This window comes from Seriola aureovittata, chromosome 16, assembly GCF_021018895.1.
Source record: "Seriola aureovittata isolate HTS-2021-v1 ecotype China chromosome 16, ASM2101889v1, whole genome shotgun sequence".
Lineage (NCBI taxonomy): Eukaryota > Metazoa > Chordata > Actinopteri > Carangiformes > Carangidae > Seriola > Seriola aureovittata.
Window position 1 is genome coordinate 3,125,747 of NC_079379.1, and position 19,304 is coordinate 3,145,050.

Sequence of the window (19,304 nt, forward strand, 5' to 3'; positions counted from 1 at the left end):
TTTATGTGTGCGTTAGGACGACTGTCACTTTCGGATGGGCCAAAACGACTGACTTTTTGTCTGCTGTGTGTGTCTGTGTGTGTGGTTGACAAAGTTAACGTGTTCATCTGTGCGGGACATTGTACCCTGTCATGCAGCAACGGGGAATATGGGTCGTATTACATGGTATTAAGGATCAATATGCCCGTTAAACCGGTTATTTTCCCGGTGACAGCGAGAGGGAGATCTCCAAGCGGCCTTGTGTGTAGTAGTTGAGGCCTGGTCGCTGCACGCCACGGCCTGCTGCTGTGTTGTGGAGTAAAACTGGTAGTAATCGCGGTACTACGAGGGCTTGACACATACACGGTACTATCCAGCTAAACCAGAGGTGACGACATCAGCTCTTGTAGTTTGCATTTTGTGCTTCAGACCTGGTCAAGATGAAGTTAACAGCTGTTATCTACTCTGGATTATGATTATGTCAGTATATTTATACACCCAGGCCTGTAGATAATAAAGCACCGTAGTAACCCTGCAAAACTTTTATATATAAAGCAGTTTGCTGTGGGTCAGAAATAAAGGCCTACAACTAAAAATTATTTAGCAGGTAAGGACATAATGAACTGTAAAAGTTAACCACTGTGGGATTATTATAGTGAATTTATGGCACGGTTGACAAACATTTGTATAACTCCTATACAGTTTTGTATGCACAAGGCCTGTATGTTCATAGGTAAAACATTATCAAGTTAACTCACTCTAAACTTGGTATAATAATCAGTTGCATGTCACTGAAGTTATAATTAGTTTGTTTTAGCCCAGTTGTGGTTGATAAAGGGATTTAAAGTGTGACCTAAACTTGGACAATCGCTCAGTTAAACAAAATTATGCAGCAGTTCATGTTTTTGCTCACCTCACATGACTTAAATCAGCTTGATGCTGCCTACGGTCATGTTTACTATGTATTCATGTCAGTGTATAGAAGAGGGTAAACACTGTTCTGCAGCTGAAATATGACTGAACTTATTACCTTGCTCTGTTTGTACACCCAATAAGCAGAAAGCGCCCGGCTTTGATCACTGAGCATGAAACATAGGAGGCTCAGGCCCACTATAGCTCCCATATGGGCTTCTTTGCTCCATATTTCACGGAGGGGTGTGCGAGTTGCATCAGTTTGTCTTTAAGCTGTTATCATTAGGCCCATGACTCTGACACCAGCTGTTGTACACAGTGCACTACTGAGTAAACACACGTAGCATACCACTATCGTGACCAAGTAAGGCAGGCTGCCAAATTATTTTATGGTGGCTGCTCTACGGCCGTCTGTCCTAAATAGGGATTTACATAGGACACAGTGATGGCTGTGAGCTCTCCAGCTCTCTGTGTGCACTATCAACTATCATCACATAGATGTTTTCTGTGTGTGTGTGGCCTTGAGACAGGCGGCACTCATCTCTGAAAATGGATTTCTCTCCAGCCGATATGATGTGGCAGATATTAAAAGGACTTGAATGAATGTAAGCTTTCACAGACGAGCGGGGAGGCAGCAAAAGGGAGAAGAGACAGGCAGACAGAGAGAAAAAGACTGGTGGGAGGACGAATGTAGAAACAGGGACAGACATGTGCGTTAACAGTCAGTGAAACAGTCTCTGACAAGTAGACGAGCCTAGTGGTGGTTGATAGTCATCAGTCCAGGAACACTTTGGCAGTGGATATCACAGCTGCAGTGAGAAATTTCAAAAAAGAAGATGGGGCATATTGGTGGTGGTGGTGATTCTCCCTCTTATACACTTGTTATTAACATCGTATCTCTGTGGAGACTCTTGTATTGGAAGAAATGAGGCAGAGCACACAGCAGTTAGGACCTGAGGCGAGTCCCACGCGAATCAGCCGCACAGCAAACAAACCAGTTAAATGACAACAGTCCCCCACCCCCCGTTCAACAAGTCAGCAAAATCAATCTGTTTTACTTTTCTAAACTGAGGCAGAAGTGTGAATGAGTCCGGTGTGGAATAGGAGATATTCTGAATGACTCTGGCGTGGCTAGGAAGAGTGATACTGAATGACTCTGGTGTGGAATAACAATTATTGGGAACAACTCTTGCTTTTCTGGATGACTGCAGCACAAAATGAGGATAGAGACTAAGTGGAAGGAGAGGAGAGAAAAAGAAAGATGAGAGGTAAAAATCGATATTTGAGAGAGAGAGAGAGAACGCAGGCAGGGGATAAGAATGAACGTGTGATACTAGCAAAGAGAGAGAGGGAGGAATAAAGTAACGGGAAGTTAGGTAATGGTCTTCCACAGGAAATGGAGTTTGTAGGGGCGGATTGACTCTGCTTTGAAATACATAGATAAAGGTCGCCACCAAGAGAGAGAGGGAGCAAGAGAGAGAGCGAGAGAGAAAAAGGGAGGGTTTCAGTATGCGAGTGAAGAAGGAATTCCCCCGCCTCTACTGCCCCGGCCAAGAAGTAGTGTGTGTGTGTGAGAGGAGTGCATGCAGAAAGGCTTGTCTGGGCAAATTGCAAAGTGCTCCTCACTATTTCCATACAGTGTTGTAAGCTTACATTGTGTTTACCGTACAATATGGCCTCCTGTTTTCATTATGTACCTGGTATGTCTGCAGGCCTTGTGTAATGTGAGTAGAACCTGTTATGTAATGAATTAATGTGTAATGAATTTGTAGATGAGTCATGTTCATTACTACTCTAGTACGATGGTGCATCATTTAGCAGGGAATACATTTCTTAAAATTAACGTTTAACTGTTTATTACGGTTGTTTTGTATGACGCCTGTAATCACAAGGTCCCACTTTGCTGTGCTTTTATTTTGAATTACTTTGATGCCACTCGAATCTTTTCACAGATGTTTGATTTTGATTCAGTCAGTCACTTTTCCTTTCAAAGCCATGCAGCTAGTAGCTATCCTGTGTGGTGAATAGGCTTTGTGCATGTCTGAATATGTTTGCCACATGAGTAACCCACACTCCCTGTTCCTTTTCTTTCAGAGTCTCTGGAATAAGGTGGGCAAGTGCCGAAGTCGCGCAACGAAGACAAGACAGGATGAGAGAGACAGGAGGAAAATAGTGCAAGAGGAAAAGGAGGGGAAAGAAGAAAAAACTAGGCAGAGCAAGAGGGGAACGCCAAGGAGAATCTCTGGGATAAATAAATAAAAAGACTTGTTTGGAGAAAAGGCAAGCTAGATGAAAAGATGAAGCCGATTAAAAAGCAGGGCCGGCGCTCTCCTCCTTCCACTCGGGCCAAAGGGGGAAAGCGTCGTGGAGTGGGGGACGCCCCAGAGGGAGGAGAGAAGAGAGACTCAGATGAGAACAGAGACAGAAGCAGATCACCACAAAACCAAACTTCCTCCTCTTCTTTTTCCTCTAATTCACACTCAGAGTCCTCCCAGGCCGACCCAATCAGAGCGCGGGACACTTCAGACAGGGAGGGGCTATCAGAGACGACGGTGTCGCTTGTGATGGATTCTGAGAAGTTGTTGACATCCTCGGATGACAGATCAGGGAGGTCAGCTGTGAGCAGCGGGAGCCACAGTGACAGCGGAGGCAGCAGCTGTAGTAACAGCAGTACACCGAGCGCCAACAACAGCCCGAACCCCGCCTCCAGCCGAAAAACCGCCACCTTCAAGGCCCGGTCCCCAAGAAGAAGTACACCTCTGAACACTGCTTGTCTAACACTGCTGGTAACCATAGCAACCCTGCCTCCAGCACGCCCCCTCCTCTTCCTCTGAGCAGTGGGGTCCTCAACCACGGGTCAACAGGTTCAGGAAGTGACATCAGCATCTCACACCCTGATGGCGGTGGTCAGAGTCGGAGCCTGATGGACGACTTCCAGGTCAGGACTACTGGCAGGGAGGGGACTCAGGACAGCTCCCCAGGACCCCCCACCCTGTCGCTGGGAGTGGAGAGGGAAAGGCCTGGAGGAGGGGAAGGGGTGAGAGACGCAGAGCGAGTGTCGCCCAGCCCCCTCCCCCGCTGCTCCTCGACCGACACCGCCAGCGAGCACTCAGCTGATCTGGAGGTAGTTGGCGACACGCGTGCCCTCACACAGATGTCTGCACACGCACCATCCAGTCTCCCTGACGCACTGTCAGACGCCCTCGCCAAAGGGCTGAAGAATCAGCGTGTCCTCGCCCGCCAGCTCAGGAGGAGAATTGACGAGGAAGGAGGAGGCGAAAGGAGGGATGAAGGAGGGATTTCAGACCTGGTGTTCCGGGCTGGGGTGGTCCGTAAGGTCAGCGGCGAATATGGAAGCCTGGAGGTGCAACTGAATGGGGAGAAGACGCTGTGTCGTTATCCGTATCGCCATGACAGCCCCCCAGGGGTGGTGGACATTATTCTAGATGCCCCGCCGCCTGGTGTCCATCCAATACCTATTGGCACCCGTGTCTGTGTACCGTTTGGCAATGAGGAGTGCAGCGAGGGCCAGTGGCAGTGGTACCGAGAGGGTGTGGTGACTCAGGTAGACACTCACCCTGCAGTGGCCAACCGCTACCGTGTCCTGCTGTCTGAGGAGAGGGCTCACTCTGTGGACGAGGAAGAAGACGGCAGAGGGGCAGCTGGTGCTACTCAGGCGGTGTGGGTCTCCCGACAAACACTCCGGCTTCTGGTGCCACCTTGGGATCTGGATTTGCCGACTGGAGGAGGACGAGAAGGGGAAGACGGGGTCAGAGAAAAGGAGAGGGAGCGGGAGGACAGGGAGGAGATGGACGTTGAGCAGGAGGTGTGTCGTCTGAGCCGGGGGATGGCTCCAGGAGTGGGCTCAGTGGGGAGAGGGATGCCCTACCCAGGCATGGTCCCTGTTTCGTCCACATTGGGCCACAGTATTACCTCCCCAGTAACTCCGGCGTCAGTCCTCAGCCTGGCTCCAGGCCGAGAGTGGGAAATTGAGAAAGACTTGGAGAGGGAGAGAGACCTCCAGAGGAAACAGGAAAGAGAGAGGGAACGAGAGCGAGAAAGGGAGAACAGTGTAAAACATCAGCAGCAGCAGCAACACCACCCGTACATGCCACTTACCCCTGAAGAAGACATGGAGGTGTCCCACTTTAACATGGTCCCAATGGGGGCGATCATACCTGGGGCCAAACCAATGGCAGTTCCCCAACACCGCCACATCGTCTCTAAGCCCCCGCCTGGCTACCTCAGTCCCCACCTGTCTGTGGTGCGGGGCATCGGGATCCCCTCCGCCCACTTGGCTTTGAACCCCCATCCCCCTCCTTCACCTGTCCTGTTAGGCCTTGACCCAGCAACCGCAGCAGCTGCAGCAGCTGGTGCTGTCCTCACCACCCCCCAGCTCCCTCCTCTCCCTCCCATCTCATCATCCACTGCGTCCTCCTCCAGAGTAGAGAAGGCCTCAGGAGGAGGTTCTTCCAGCGGAGGAGCAGGTGGCGGTGGATCCGGATCAGGTTCGACCTCCTCCTCTTCCTCACGTTCCCGCACCCCGCTGACAGCTGCCCAGCAGAAGTACAAGAAGGGAGATGTGGTGTGTACGCCAACAGGCATCCGGAAGAAGTTCAACGGGAAGCAGTGGAGGAGACTGTGCTCTCGGGAGGGCTGCTCCAAAGAGTCCCAGCGCCGGGGATACTGCTCCAGACACCTCTCAATGAGGACCAAGGAGATGGAGGCCAGTGGAGGCGGCCGGGAGCGGGGCGGAGCCAGCAGTACAGGGACCCTAACGCCCTCTGACCTCCGACTGGGAGGTGGGAGAGCCAGCTCAGAGTTCGACTGGGATGAGACGTCACGGGAAAGCAGTGAGGCCAGCAGCCGCGGAGGAGACTCCCGTCCCCGCCTTGTCCTTCCCTCTCTGCTCCCCCAGGACCTCTCTCGTTTCGACTTTGATGAGTGTGAGGCAGCAACAATGTTGGTCTCCCTGGGGGGCTCCCGCTCAGGCACGCCATCATTCTCCCCCATCTCCAACCAGTCGCCCTTCTCCCCCACCCCGTCGCCTTCACCCTCTCCACTCTTTGGCTTTCGCCCTGCCAACTTCAGCCCCATCACTGCTCCTGCCTCACTTACACCACGCCGCCATCGCCAGCTCAGCGGCACTAAGATGGGCACACCAGGTGCTGAGCGAGAACGCCACCTGTCGGGGATTGTGCCCACTTTTCAGACCAACCTCACTTTTACTGTTCCCATGAGCCCCAGCAAGAGGAAGCTCGACACTCACCCACCCCCTCCACTGCCGACAGTTCAGGACTACCAGACCAAACCTGAGCAGCAACAGCTTGTGGGTGTAGGTGGGGGGTTGGTGGGAGAGCCATCCCTGGGCCACAGCCCTGCCGCCTTCAGAGTCCTCTCCCCCCAGAGTCAGCCGACAACTCCCTCCTCACTCTCTTTTCCCCGGCCCCGTAGCGCCACCAGCAGGCCACCATCATCAGCCGCTTCCACGCCTCCACCAATGCTGGTCTCTCCCACCCCTCCCTCCCCTCTACCCCAGGAACCCTCACCACGGCGCATCGTGCCCCTCCGTGATTCCCCGGTCATCGTACGCAACCCGGATGTCCCCTTGGCCAAGTTCTCTGATGGCCCATTAGGAAGGAGAGAGAGAAGCAGGTCCAGGGAGCACAGCCAGCCCCAACACACTGCTCCCCCCGGCCTTCAGGCCCCCGTCCCTATCAATGGGGCCACCACCAATGGTGCAGTTCTTCTGCGCAACCCCACATCAACACTTGTCCTGGTCACCTCCAGCTCGGTAAGAAAGACACAATTTCTTATTTTATATGATATATGGTACAGTACAGAATATAGTATCTATTAGCTCATGGTATATATCGTCATATCACCCAACCTTAGCACATTTTGTTCCAAGCCAGTGGCCTCCATGAACCTTAGGCCCTAAAAAATTTAAAACATGCATTACAAGATATTACATATTCATGTCATGAATATGAGGCATGTATAGGGATGGGTCCCGAAACCCAGTATTAAACGGGCCCCCGCAGCTAGTATCGATAAGCACCGACGTTATCAGTTCTGCTCTCTGCATTTGAGAAATTAAGAAAATAGATTTCCTGTTTATTATTGTGACATAGAAGTTGTTTGGCACATTTTAACTCACCAACTCTGTTTCTGATCAAGATCAAGACATTTGTCTATGAATGATGCATTTTCATGGGAAGGGGGGTCATTTGCTGTTGATCAAAGGTTCATCTTACTGATTCAGAATGTTTTTGGTCAATGTATAAATTCTATATTTTTGTCACAGACTTAGAAACTGACTCCACCATGAAAGTGAGTTCAAAAATACTTCAGAGAAAACCTCGATTTTGATTTTGAGTACGAAATACTAGCAGTGGAGTCCAGTGGAGACCTGGAGTGAGAGCCCTGAAACCACTTCTGCATTGAAGTTAATAGGGTGACATTGAAGTAGAATGATTAACTATGTTGTGTGTGATTAAAAGAACATTTTAGTTATAGAAAATATACATCTAGTTATTATTGCTGTAAGTAAGTTTCTCTGCAAATATAAAACATACATTTTTGACATCTCCTCCCAGTCCTTGACCCCAACCACGATGAGCCACACATCCCTGTCCAGCCCCTCCACCCCCGGGTCGATGTCCACCTCAGTCCTGTCCTCCTCTGGCTCTGGAGGCAGGGAGAGGGAGAGGAAACCTGAGGGACACCAGGACGCCTCTGGAGGCGCACTGCCACAGCCGGTAGCCTGTCACCCGACGCCGACCGCCCTGCTGCCACTCATACTGCCAGCTGAGTCACCTCACCCTGCCCCACGCAAGCAAATCATCATGGGACGCCCGGGGACTGGTAAGGAAGGACGGGGGGAGATGGGTTGGGAGATCATCAAGGCCTCGTGGCCTTGACCATTGTTCCTGTCAGATACAAAGTGAGTGCCGAGCCGTACATCTGCCATACTGTAAAACAGGAAGGGATGTACAGGCTGTATCTCTGTATCAGGTCTAGTGCGTCTTGCTTTCATTATTTCTCTCAGGTTCCAGGAGTGTCATCAGAGTACTATGGTTATGACTCATGTACATTGTACTATTGTTTGCTTGCAGTGTGAGAAAAGTAACCAAAGGACATTTTTCTCCCTTGATCTGCAATTTTAGGGCATTTTTACCCCTTTTTATTGAGTTATAAATTAATATTTATCAGATTTATTTTTATTTTTAAATTATAATACGCCATGATAGATAAAGTACAATGTTCTGCTGCTTTGGGCTGCATACTGCATTTTTTGCCAGTAGCCCACAGTAAACAATTACCAAGGCTCCCATAAAATCAGCCACAGTGGACACAGGGGGAAAGTAATAGCATTCATGCATGTTATACCGACTGGCAAAAGACAATTAAAAGCTACAGGTAAACAAAGTATACAGTGGATTACTTTTTTGGCACTTTTTTATGAACATTCAGGAGCATTGTGAGCCAAGCTTTGGTCCATTTCATGTCGATTTTGTACTGTTTAATATATTTATCGCTTCCTGGTTATCATTGCCGTCTTGAATCATACCATCAGCTAACTCTCTGAAATAGAGAAGAGACAGAAGCAGCACACTGTTGTTTGAGAGAGGATGAAAAGCTGTGATGTTTCCATCATCAGCACAGTGTATCTGCTTTTAAAGCATCTATTCAGGCAAAAAAAATCTGTTGTGAAAATATTTTGTCAGCTTTGTGTGCACACTGTTGGATGTAAGAAAATTGGCCGCTGAGAAATAGAGGTGTTTAAATTCATCATATACTGTATGCTTGTTTCCATGCCAACCTTGCGATATTACAGTATGGCAAAACTCGAGAAATGTTACTTTGAATATATGAATATGAAGATGGTTTCCATTTAAAAGGCTTGACGTCTCATTTTGTATCATTATGATGCATCACTTTCTAAATCTGAAAACTGAAAGTGTAATAAATTTACAGGGATTTGTCTTAGTGCAGAGAAATATTAGCAATATACAGTTCATATTGACACGTAGTCATGTAAAAAGTATATTTGATAATAACTATACAGTGCATCTTTCACTTAATATGCCATCAGGAAACTGGCATAGTTGCAGCTGCAGAAGATTTGTTTTTATCATTGAATACAAGTGAGATATTTACACCATGAGGATCTTTTCTTTCTTAATTTTAATATTTAATATTTCATAACTCGTCTGATTAAATGATAATTTCTGGACTTAGTTCAAATGATGAAGATGACTTCAGTGAAACCATTTTTTTTTTTAGAAAGATCTGAAAAGCTTTAATATATGAGTCGCTCAGGCAGCCACCCAGATCTGCTGCTCATTGTGTGTAATGTGTGACTCATTGTGTGTAGTTGCTGAGTGTGTGTGCGTATGCATGGGGTGTCACCCTCTTTATATATATGTATGTGTGTGCGTGTGAGACAGAGATAAGGGGGTGTTTTACTGAAACTTTGAAAGGAGACTGAGAATATTAACATGTCTAGGCATGTAAGACTGAGAGCAGAGAGTGCAGAGAGCAACGAGGAGATTCACACCCCCTCCTCCCCACACACACACACACACACACACGCACACACGTACACGCGCACACACACACGCACACACTCACACACACTCACACACACTCACTCACTCACTCACACTCACTCACACACACTCACACACACTCATCTCAGTGTTCCAGACAATCAACAACCTCAGACAGGGCATCAAGGGCAAGTCCAGCGTGATGTGAATGTGTTTCATCACTCTCAACAGAAAAAGGAGTAATCGTATTGCCGGCATGTTGTCATGGATACACTGTTTCCACCGGTAGAATTAGTGCAGTAAAGCGTTGAGGCCTGAGCTGATTACCGAAGTGCACTTTTTTTATTTCTCCCTCTCCCTCTCACATCCCTCGCACTGCCGCTAACAGCCACCTGCCTCTGTAGCGTAACGTTTCCTCCGCCATACATTTTTAAAAACACCTAGAGCCACAGCGGGCCCAGAAACAAACACAGGCAGAAGGCAGTGGAGGCCCCACGGCTGAGATCTCTCCTAAATATAGCCCAGCTCAAGTGCAGCTGCATTAGCATCACAAGTTTCATTACTGTTCTCTTCGAGTACATCTGCAGCCTTCAGTGAAGAAGAAGTGCTGAGGTTCCATACTGTTACACAGCTGAGGAACTATATTATTGCTTTTGCACCCGCAGGAGGAATTATTTGGAAAATTCCTCAGTGGTAGTGATGTGTAGTCAGAGGACAGGTGCATAATTTTCCCACCTTAAAGCACGAAGACAGCTGTTCACTCCATCAGATGTATTTCTTTTTCACTGCTGGCACTTGCTAGTCATGTCATCGCTGTCAGCACTTCAAGGAAACCAATAGAGACAGATGGATATCCGAGCAGTGTTTCTGTTTTGGATATTTTTTCACAACTCACCACTGTTGCTGGGATATTCATGCCTCGCCTCTTTTGGGTGTCAGCAGGTCCTTTTAAAAGTCTGAAGAATCTCAAAGTCCTATTATTTAACACTTTAAAGGGTGAGGTGGTGCTATTCTGTATTTTTCTCACAGTCCGCAAATCCCATAAAAAGCCCAAAACCAACAGTGTGTTAGTGCATCTCTCTTTTCAACTTCCCCCAGTCTTTGGTGCACAAGCCCATAAGTACATTTTTCAAAACTTTGTCACCAGTGAAAAGTTTCATTCTTAAAATCTCAGGCTCAGTAATATCCAGGCCCAGCTGGGCACTGTAGTGTTTAGCAAACATTACTCAAACAGGAGTAAAAAGTGCATATGTTGACTATTTTCAGCAGTGCATTAATACACATTTGGTACTTCTGTGGGTAACTACAGGAGTGATAAGGTTGGATTAACATGTTCATCGCAGATAAGAAAAATGTCACTCAGTGCAAGAGTGTTTTTGTGTGGAAAAAGATGCATCGGTTTCGGTTACACAAAACACACACTTGTTAGTAGGATTAAGTGGAGTAAGTTCATGGGATTTGTTGACAACAAGAAAAATAGACAAGATCAGCAGCTTTATCCTTTTGGAGGTGCTGCTAAAATATCACCTACTACAGGTTTAATTGAATTCCTTAGTTTTAACCCCTACATACACAGTGATATTTAGTTGAGACTGAGTTGGAAAGTTAAGCAGATCAAATTTGACCACATCAGTGGGTGGAAGAAGTGCAGAGTGTTGATTTCGCGCTTTCAGTGGGTCACATTCTGACGCTGCATGACAGGGTTAATACAGTATTGACAATATAAACATTTCCTGTTGCACTGTTCATTCAGATTAGTACCACAACTGTCATAAGCTACATTCAGATGGAAACAGTCTGTTTCTGTCAGCTGCCAGTTTCATTATTTAGATTACTAATTTGGTCTCAAATACAAATCAAGATTGACTGAAGGTCTGAAAAAAGTATTAAATTTGTCTTAAATCTCCTGATAACCTGCTTCTGATTACATGTGGCCACACAGACTAATTAAAATGTTTACATCAGAGTTTGATGTACCCTCCTGATAACATTCAGGTTTAATGAGAATGGAGACATTACTTTAAACAACCTGGGCTCAGTCCCTGAAGTTGGCTGGTATTCACACTGCTGATTAAACCTACACCTATAAACTGGTTGATATTAACCGTTCCACTCAATGACAAACCAGTTTTCCTTTTTCTCCTTTTATTTTGGAAGGTTCAGCAATTTAAATGGACAGTTAAGTTACATGGTTCCCTTCCATTAGACATTAATCATTATTCATTAGATGAAAAACTGTTGAATAGAAAGATCAGAAAAGAGAAAACATATATATTTATACGGTTAAGCTTTATTATTAATTATTCCACCATGTTTTCTCAATTTAAAGATTAACCAGAGTGACTTTAAGTCATATCATCGCCATTTCTTTTGCAACATTTACAACATTTGGCCAATAAGGAACAAGAAATTGCATCAAAATAAATAAGAAATTCTGGGTGCATCATTTGTTCACCAGAGAGCACTGACAAGTCGATTGTTCCAATTCTCAGTTTGTATCTCAGTCACAATTCTTTCAAAAAAAAAAAAAAAAATCTCAGGGTTATTTGTTTATGTTATGTATTTATATTTAAAAAAAGGGAATTACTTTCATCTTATATATTGTTAACTTTAAAAAAAAAAAAAAAACAGCTTTAAAAATCCAGGATCTATTTAGCTTTACTGCTGATGTGTTTTTGAGCAAACCATTGAATCCCTACAACCTTACGAGGTGCTGCTGTGTAGCTGAATTTGACCCCTGACCTACCTGAAAATAAGAAGGACAGCAAGAAGATATACACATATGTTTTACAGTAATAAATGCCAGTACTATTTCTGGTCTTTCCCACTTAAAGACCTGTAGTGTGTAAAACGTGAAAAATCCTCACTTCCTCTGCTGAAGTTCCTCATGCAGACAGCAGCATAAACCGCCAGTGAGTAGTGAGGAGTGCAAAGGTTACAGTGCAGTGATCATAGTCATGTGACACCAGAATCAGCATTTAAAAGAGAACTTGTTGTAGGTGTAACCAACCAACAGCATCAGCAGAGTGTCCTGGATGTTTTTACATTTTCCTCGTTGTCTAACTCAGCAGGATCTGGATCTCTGTTTCAAATTAGCCACAGTAAGTGAATGGTTCGCTATATATAGACCATTTTAATACTTTATTATAAAATTATTCATGGAAACGGAAACTGGACATTGCAGTGCTGCAGCATAGAGTTCACAGCCAATTTATTTCCACCAGGCCTGAGAGGAGGGTGAAACTGTTTTTAGTTTAGTCCACTCTCAGAAACGAATAATCACTGCTGAAGTAACATAAAACCATGAAGTCCTTCACTGATTCCCAAAGTAGAAAAAATATTTAAAAAAAATTCAGGAGCAATTGAATCGGTAGTAACAGCTGTGGTTAAAGTTGTTTGACCACTTTTGGTGTTTGTTGAAGTTGTAATAGTATGAGTATTTGTGGTTGTCATATTAATGTTAGCAGTAATAGAGCTTTCAGTGTAATTGTATTGTGATGATATGAACATTTTACGTAATGTAAAATGTATGTAATATAGAATCATTATATTTTAATGATTCTGTGGAATTTTTAATTAGAGCTTAACAGAATCACAAAGTACAAAAAAAAGCATATTTGACACTGATCTGCAATTTTCCAAGCTATTTTTTAGGCTATTTTTTTTAATGATTTCAAGGCAAGGTGATTGGATAAATATATGTTTGGTATTTTGATTTCTGCTTGTAAAAAAGTGCTCACAAGGTTAGCTGGTTACTTCCTGAACCCCCAATGATATTAACAAGAGGATCAAATATTTATATATATATATATATTTTTTTTTAGTCATTAGTCACTTTATTTTATTAACCTATTTTATTATAATTATGATCTAAATTGTATTTATCTGTATTTTATTCTATTTTACCTATTATTTTATTACTGCATCCTATTCTATTTTATGTTAGGGTTATTTTTTTAATGTTATTATAACTTTTTAAATCTATTATTGTATCTCGTCGTCAGCTTTCTCACTTGATTTGTCCTTTTCTTTTTAGCTCATCAGTCTGTGAAGCTTTTTGAAATGCACTAACCTGTATAAAAAAAGTGCTATATAATTAAAGTTTGATTGATTGATTGATTGATTGATTGATTGATTGATTGATTGATAGATTGATTGATAATGATGCTGAATGAAAAGTTAAGGGATCACCAGTTATTTTACAGTAATCCTGAGGTGACCATGAACCAGTGATCACCAAAGTCACTGGGATTCATGCTCTGCGATATAAATGTCTGTACAAAGTTTCATGGTAATCCACCTGATAGCTGTTTCGGTGTTGTGTCAGTGTTGTGTGTATATTTCAGTGGTGGGTCAGCTGACCAACAGTTTTGTCTGATAAAATCACTTAAACTCTTTTATATATGATATTGTGATATACGTCTGTATCAGGAAAAATAATTTCTTTTAACCATAACACTCATACCTAAGCTGCAGTGATAGAGATTTGTGCACAGATTGAATATGAACTGTGTAGTCTTTCTTTCTTGGCTTAAAATGTTCTCACTGCAGAGACAGTTGGGTTCAGAGTGTGAAGCTAGGCAGCAGTGTGGCAGCAGTCTAGACGGCGAGTAAGTCTGGAGTCTGGAATCTATGTGGATAAAATAACAGGTTCCTTCATCACATCACACACCACATGACCCCTCAACTCTCATTATCCTGGGGGATGGTCTCTGTGTGTGTGTGGTGGTGGTGGAAAGGGGGGGCAGAGTAGGCGACTGAATACACAACTCCATTCATGGTCTTGGGTCTCTGGCAGTTTCTATGAAAGTGTAGTTTTTAGTAGCTCTTGAGCTCATCGCTGGCTGACGATCACATAGGATTTCACATGGTGCCAGAGGGCAGAGCGCTACCTTCTGTCTACAATCCATGATGCTGAAATGGATAAACATGATGACATTTCACTTTTTCTCTCCCCCTCCCCTCCTCTCTTCTCTCTCCCTGCTTGTTCCCACAGTTTGGACCAACGTGGAGCCTCGGTCGGTGCCAGTGTTCCCTTGGCATTCGCTCGTCCCTTTCCTGGAGCCCAGCCAATCAGGAGTGGCTGCCCAGCCTGCTGATGGCCAACAGCTTGTCAATCAGAGCAAAGGTAGCAAATGACCCCATTCCTTTTCTCTGGACATGACATCATGACTTTTTACCGAGAATACAGTCACAGAAGTCTGATTTTACAGCTTATATAACTGAATGTATACGTATACATACACGTATACATATACATATACACACACACACATAGTGGGGTCCAAAAGTCTGAGACCACTTTCCCTTTCAAGTGAATCGGAATAGATAAAATAATCATAGAGCTGTGTTTCTCTGCCAAAACACTCAAGTACAAATGTTGGTTGGACAAACCAGCAGCCAAGTCAGTGTTTCCCAAAACAGTTGCGACTGAATTGCAATTCAGCACAGTTGGTGTTTACACCAATATAGTTCCAGTAACATTGTTGATAACACTGTTTATTGACTCAAATGCTAAATTTTATTCATGGACTAATTTTGACTGGTGGGAACAGTCAGTAATCTAAAAGCTAATCTGAGGACTGCAGTTTCTTTCCCGTAGACCTTCACAACGCCTTATTTTAGGTCTTTAAGTAATTTTTCCTTTATTTTTGCAAGGTGTAGACTGTTGTAAGGTTAATTGTTTAAGATCATATTTTCAAATTGCTTGTGTTGCCCAGCCAACAGTCAAAAGAAACAGTGAATTGTTGACATCTTTGCTTTTAAAATGACTGAAAGGATAGATGGAGATGGAGATTATCAAAATAGATGCCAGATAGGATCCCATTCATTGCTGTATCAAACACCACAGTGTGTATAAAGTCCTTTAAGTATTTTCCCATCGGCATAAATGCTTAAAAAAAAAACCTGTAAGTTATAAGGATGAGGATAAACCCAGTGAAAGGAAGCAAACTCACTAAACGGCAACTGCAGTATAAAAAAACAAAACAGTGTCAACTCAGTCCTGTAGTTACTAGATTTAATGGCAAAATACTTCTGTAATGTGCAGATGTAGTGACTAAACCGCTGAGGGAACATTTCCTGTATATGTGAAGTGCTTTTGTTTCACTTCTGCAACATGTTATAACATATAGTAGATGTAATCAGAGCTCGTCACACCTCCCACAGTGAGTTGGCCAGACCTACTCATCAGAAAGCTGCATGCAGGGCAGCCCTGCGTTTACACACATGGTGCTGTTACTTCATTTCATAAAGCTTTTCACTAAGTGGCACATTTTTTTTTTTTTTCAGAGCCTCGCTGCGGCGTGGCCCTGGTGAGTGACGGTCGCACCGGCCCTCCAGACCTAGAAAGGGGCTCGCCATCATGCCCTCCCCCGACCAATGACAATCCTCCTACAGATAGGGGCGGGGCTGACAGCGAGACAGAGAGCGATACAGATGACCCGTAAGTACAAATGTGTTTTTTATTTTTGAGCTGCATTTCTTTCCCGTTCTCCTGGTCCTTGTCAAGGCCGCAGAGCTTTATGTTTTGAATTGTGAGATGTTTTCTGACAATTTAATTTCTGGCTCATCAAAGATTTTAATTAATATAGCAGAGCAGAACAGTGAGTTGCTCAGCAATAGTTTTCTGTGATGGTTGTCAAAGTCCAGCTGTGGTTACAGATGGCAAATGGAATAAAGAGAAGAAGAAGCTCAAACAAAAGATTGAATTCAAATTCAGATGATGTGGCACAGGATGTAGTTTAGGTTTTATTGACACAAAAGGTGGTAATTTATATATTTCTATTATTCACATATAAACTCAGTGACTTATTGGAGTGAGATGTCACTCGGTTATTCCTGATTTGTTCTTTGCTTTCTCCTCATTTACTGCTTGTGGTATTTTATTCTAAAGACTTGTTTTCCTCCAAAATGATATGCATCCTTTTTGGAAAATAATCTCTAAGATGAATATGAAGAAGCAATAAAACAAACGTATTGTCAGATAACCTTCTGTGCTTTGAAAAGTATCCACTTGTAACAGTAACTTGTTTTGGTGCCACTTTTACTCAAACTCCTCATACATTTGTGTTTGTTTCCTTTCTGCAACTCTCTGTGTGAGTCAGTAGAAAGCAGATAGTAACTGCAGATATTAGACACAGTTTGTTGCTGTAATTAAAATCACCAGCTTTAAAACTGTCAAGGACACAAACACTTAGAGCAGGTTCCCATCCACCGCTGACAATAGAAATTCACAAGAAACAAACAAAAACAAACAACTTTTCTACTAGCTGCATCTGTGTGTGTGTGTGTGTGTGTGTGTGTGTGTGTGTGTGTGTGTGTGTGTGTGTGTGTGTGTGTGTGTGTGTGTGTGTGTGTGTGTGTGTGTGAGTCTGGCAAGAGTTGTACAGTCTGTGCTTGCTCATTCCACTCTCAGTCTCAGGCTGTGTCTCTGCGTCTGGCTGGGTTATTGCTCTTTCAGAGTGACTCAGACGGGCTGCGTGGCTGTCTGGCTTGTAGTGTGGTTTTGAATGTTTCAGGGTCACTGTGCTCACAAAGGCCGCCATCGCCAAGAGAAATGCTTCAGCAGTCTCTTAATGTTGCAGTGGTAACACCTGTTATCTGCCTGCATCTCAATGGACAGACTAATGGTGTTAGAAACAAAGTCCACGAATTTAACAAGATTTCAGCCTTATTTATTATCTCTGCCCCCCCCCCCCCCCCCCCCCGTCTGTGCACCCCCAGTGTACGCCTGCAAACAGACACATATAAATGTAAAAAAAAAAGAAGTATAATATAAACATTTTTAAATTTGAGTTTTTTATCTGCCCACTCTCATCTGTCCGTTCTCAGTCTGTGTCACTTCTTTGACACACACAACCTGACAAACTGAAACGACCACGTTCACACATACGCCTATAAACATGTGCACAAATAGCACATCTGATCTTACCCCAACCAAACCCTCACGTAGCTCCAGTCTCCCTGACAACTTCTGCTCGTCTGGTGATTGTGACGCTATAGTCTCTTTTCTCTTGTCTTAATTTCCATCTTCATGGACGCTGTGTGTGTGTGTGTGTGTGTGTGTGTGTGTGTGTGTGTGTGTGTGTGTGTGTGTGTGTGTGTGTGTGTGTGTGTGTGTGTGTATGTGTATGTGTATGTGTACGTGCATGTGTGTGTTACTCCTTTGCCCTTTTTTTAATTAAATCTTTTCTTTGTCATGTGTTTGCTGTATATAATAAAAAAATCTTTAGCAGAACTAGACAGTAAAGCAAAAAAAAAAAAAAAACGCGATATTCATGTAGTCACAGCTTGACACTGAGGTCAGTCTCCAACAGCAGAGAGGTTCAGACTCTGTGTCTGCCGGCTCACAGTTTCAAAAGACTTTTTGTCACGGTTTTCAGAAAAGGGACCCGAGAGCATGACTCAGGAGGAAGATATATAAGTAAAGAGTCTTTACTTAGAGAGAAAAATAAAACAAGGATACAAAAATCCAAGCAAGCAAACAAAGTGGGAAAGGGCTGAGGCAAAATCCAAAAAACACAGACAAGGTCCAAAAGACGATCAGGATTGAAACAAAGCGGAGAACAGAGCGATGGAAAGCCAAGACATATGGCACAAAGACAATCTGCCAGACAGGAAGTGGAAATGGACTGGTGTATATACTAGGGAGAACAGGTGAGCAGGTGAGTGGGCAGGAGGAGCAGGTCGAGTGAATCGACGGGAAGGAATGTCAGGGTCTGAACTGAAGGCAGATTTAAAACATGAATGTACAAACAACTGGACTGAATGACTGACAGGATGGTGCTGAAAACCATGGCACTTTTCTTGTTGTGGTAAGCAAGAAAACTTTAACTCAGGTTTATAAACCATTGATTGCTCCATCACTGTCTTTGAAAAGCCCATGGTGTGCCTGCACAAAACAGTCTGGTCAGAGGCGCCGTTCGTTAGTGCTGATTGGCTGATCATTATGCCTGGCAGGTACTGGCTTGTCCTGTTGACCCTCTCTCTTTTCTCAGTATCTCTCTTGATTTATGTTTTATTATTCATCTTCTCTTTTTACCTCTCTGCAAGTATCCTCACTGATATAAACTGCAGTTTTATAATTATTTTGAATTTTAAAAAATGAACCAAACAAAACTGTCTGGTGCACAGCCAATATGTTCATATTAAATACATTTACACAAATATAAACACATTTTGTTATTTTAATTTTTGTCATTTTATTAAAAAAAATGAAATAATATAACAATAGAAGATATTATTATTTGTAGGGTGCACAATATATAAGTCAGTTTTACAAAGCATAACATGCAATCTTGTTCCCACCATCCCTCACCCAACAGCCCCATCTTCAAGCCTTGCAAAGAAAGCAAGGAAAAAATGAATACGTAAAAGAAGGGATGTTTAGAAATTGTTAAACTTTTACAGACTGTATTACTGACAGAGATCAACAGAAAGACAAAAAAAGGGAGGAAATAAGCCAATGAGTGGGAGTGGGCGGGGCAGCATCCCGACATCTTAGTAATACGGCACATCTGACCTAAAGAGGTGCAGGACAATGTGTGACACTTGAATGGAGTCAGGCAGGTATCATCCTAAACTGTGGTGTTATGAAATAATAAGTATAAAAATGTGCACACAAACTGTCTATTTTACTCTGTTTCTCGGACTGCTGTAACACAATAGTATTCCAAATGTAACCCAGCTGGTGACAGGATCTTTCAATGGGTTGTCCATCCCATTCTCATGAAAGTGATATCTCAGTAACACTTTGAAGGAAGGATGACCTGATTAGATTTTGGAGGTTAAAGGCCAATGTCATGGTGACCTCATGTTCTTGTGAATCCCAAATATATCAAGATCACCCAGAGATGA

The 19,304-nt window shown here is 43.8% G+C and overlaps 1 protein-coding gene across 1 annotated transcript in view; it reads left to right on the plus strand.

The window, feature by feature from the left end:
* The first annotated feature begins 1,435 nt into the window (after positions 1-1,435).
* The window catches only part of cica (capicua transcriptional repressor a), a 35,804-nt gene continuing 17,935 nt past the window's right edge, over positions 1,436-19,304 (plus strand). The window contains 6 exon segments of the mRNA XM_056398720.1: positions 1,436-2,615; positions 2,986-3,627; positions 3,630-6,685; positions 7,491-7,758; positions 14,443-14,574; positions 15,738-15,891. Of these exon segments, the coding sequence (XP_056254695.1) occupies positions 3,189-3,627; positions 3,630-6,685; positions 7,491-7,758; positions 14,443-14,574; positions 15,738-15,891 (4,049 nt within the window). The 5' untranslated portion in view covers positions 1,436-2,615; positions 2,986-3,188.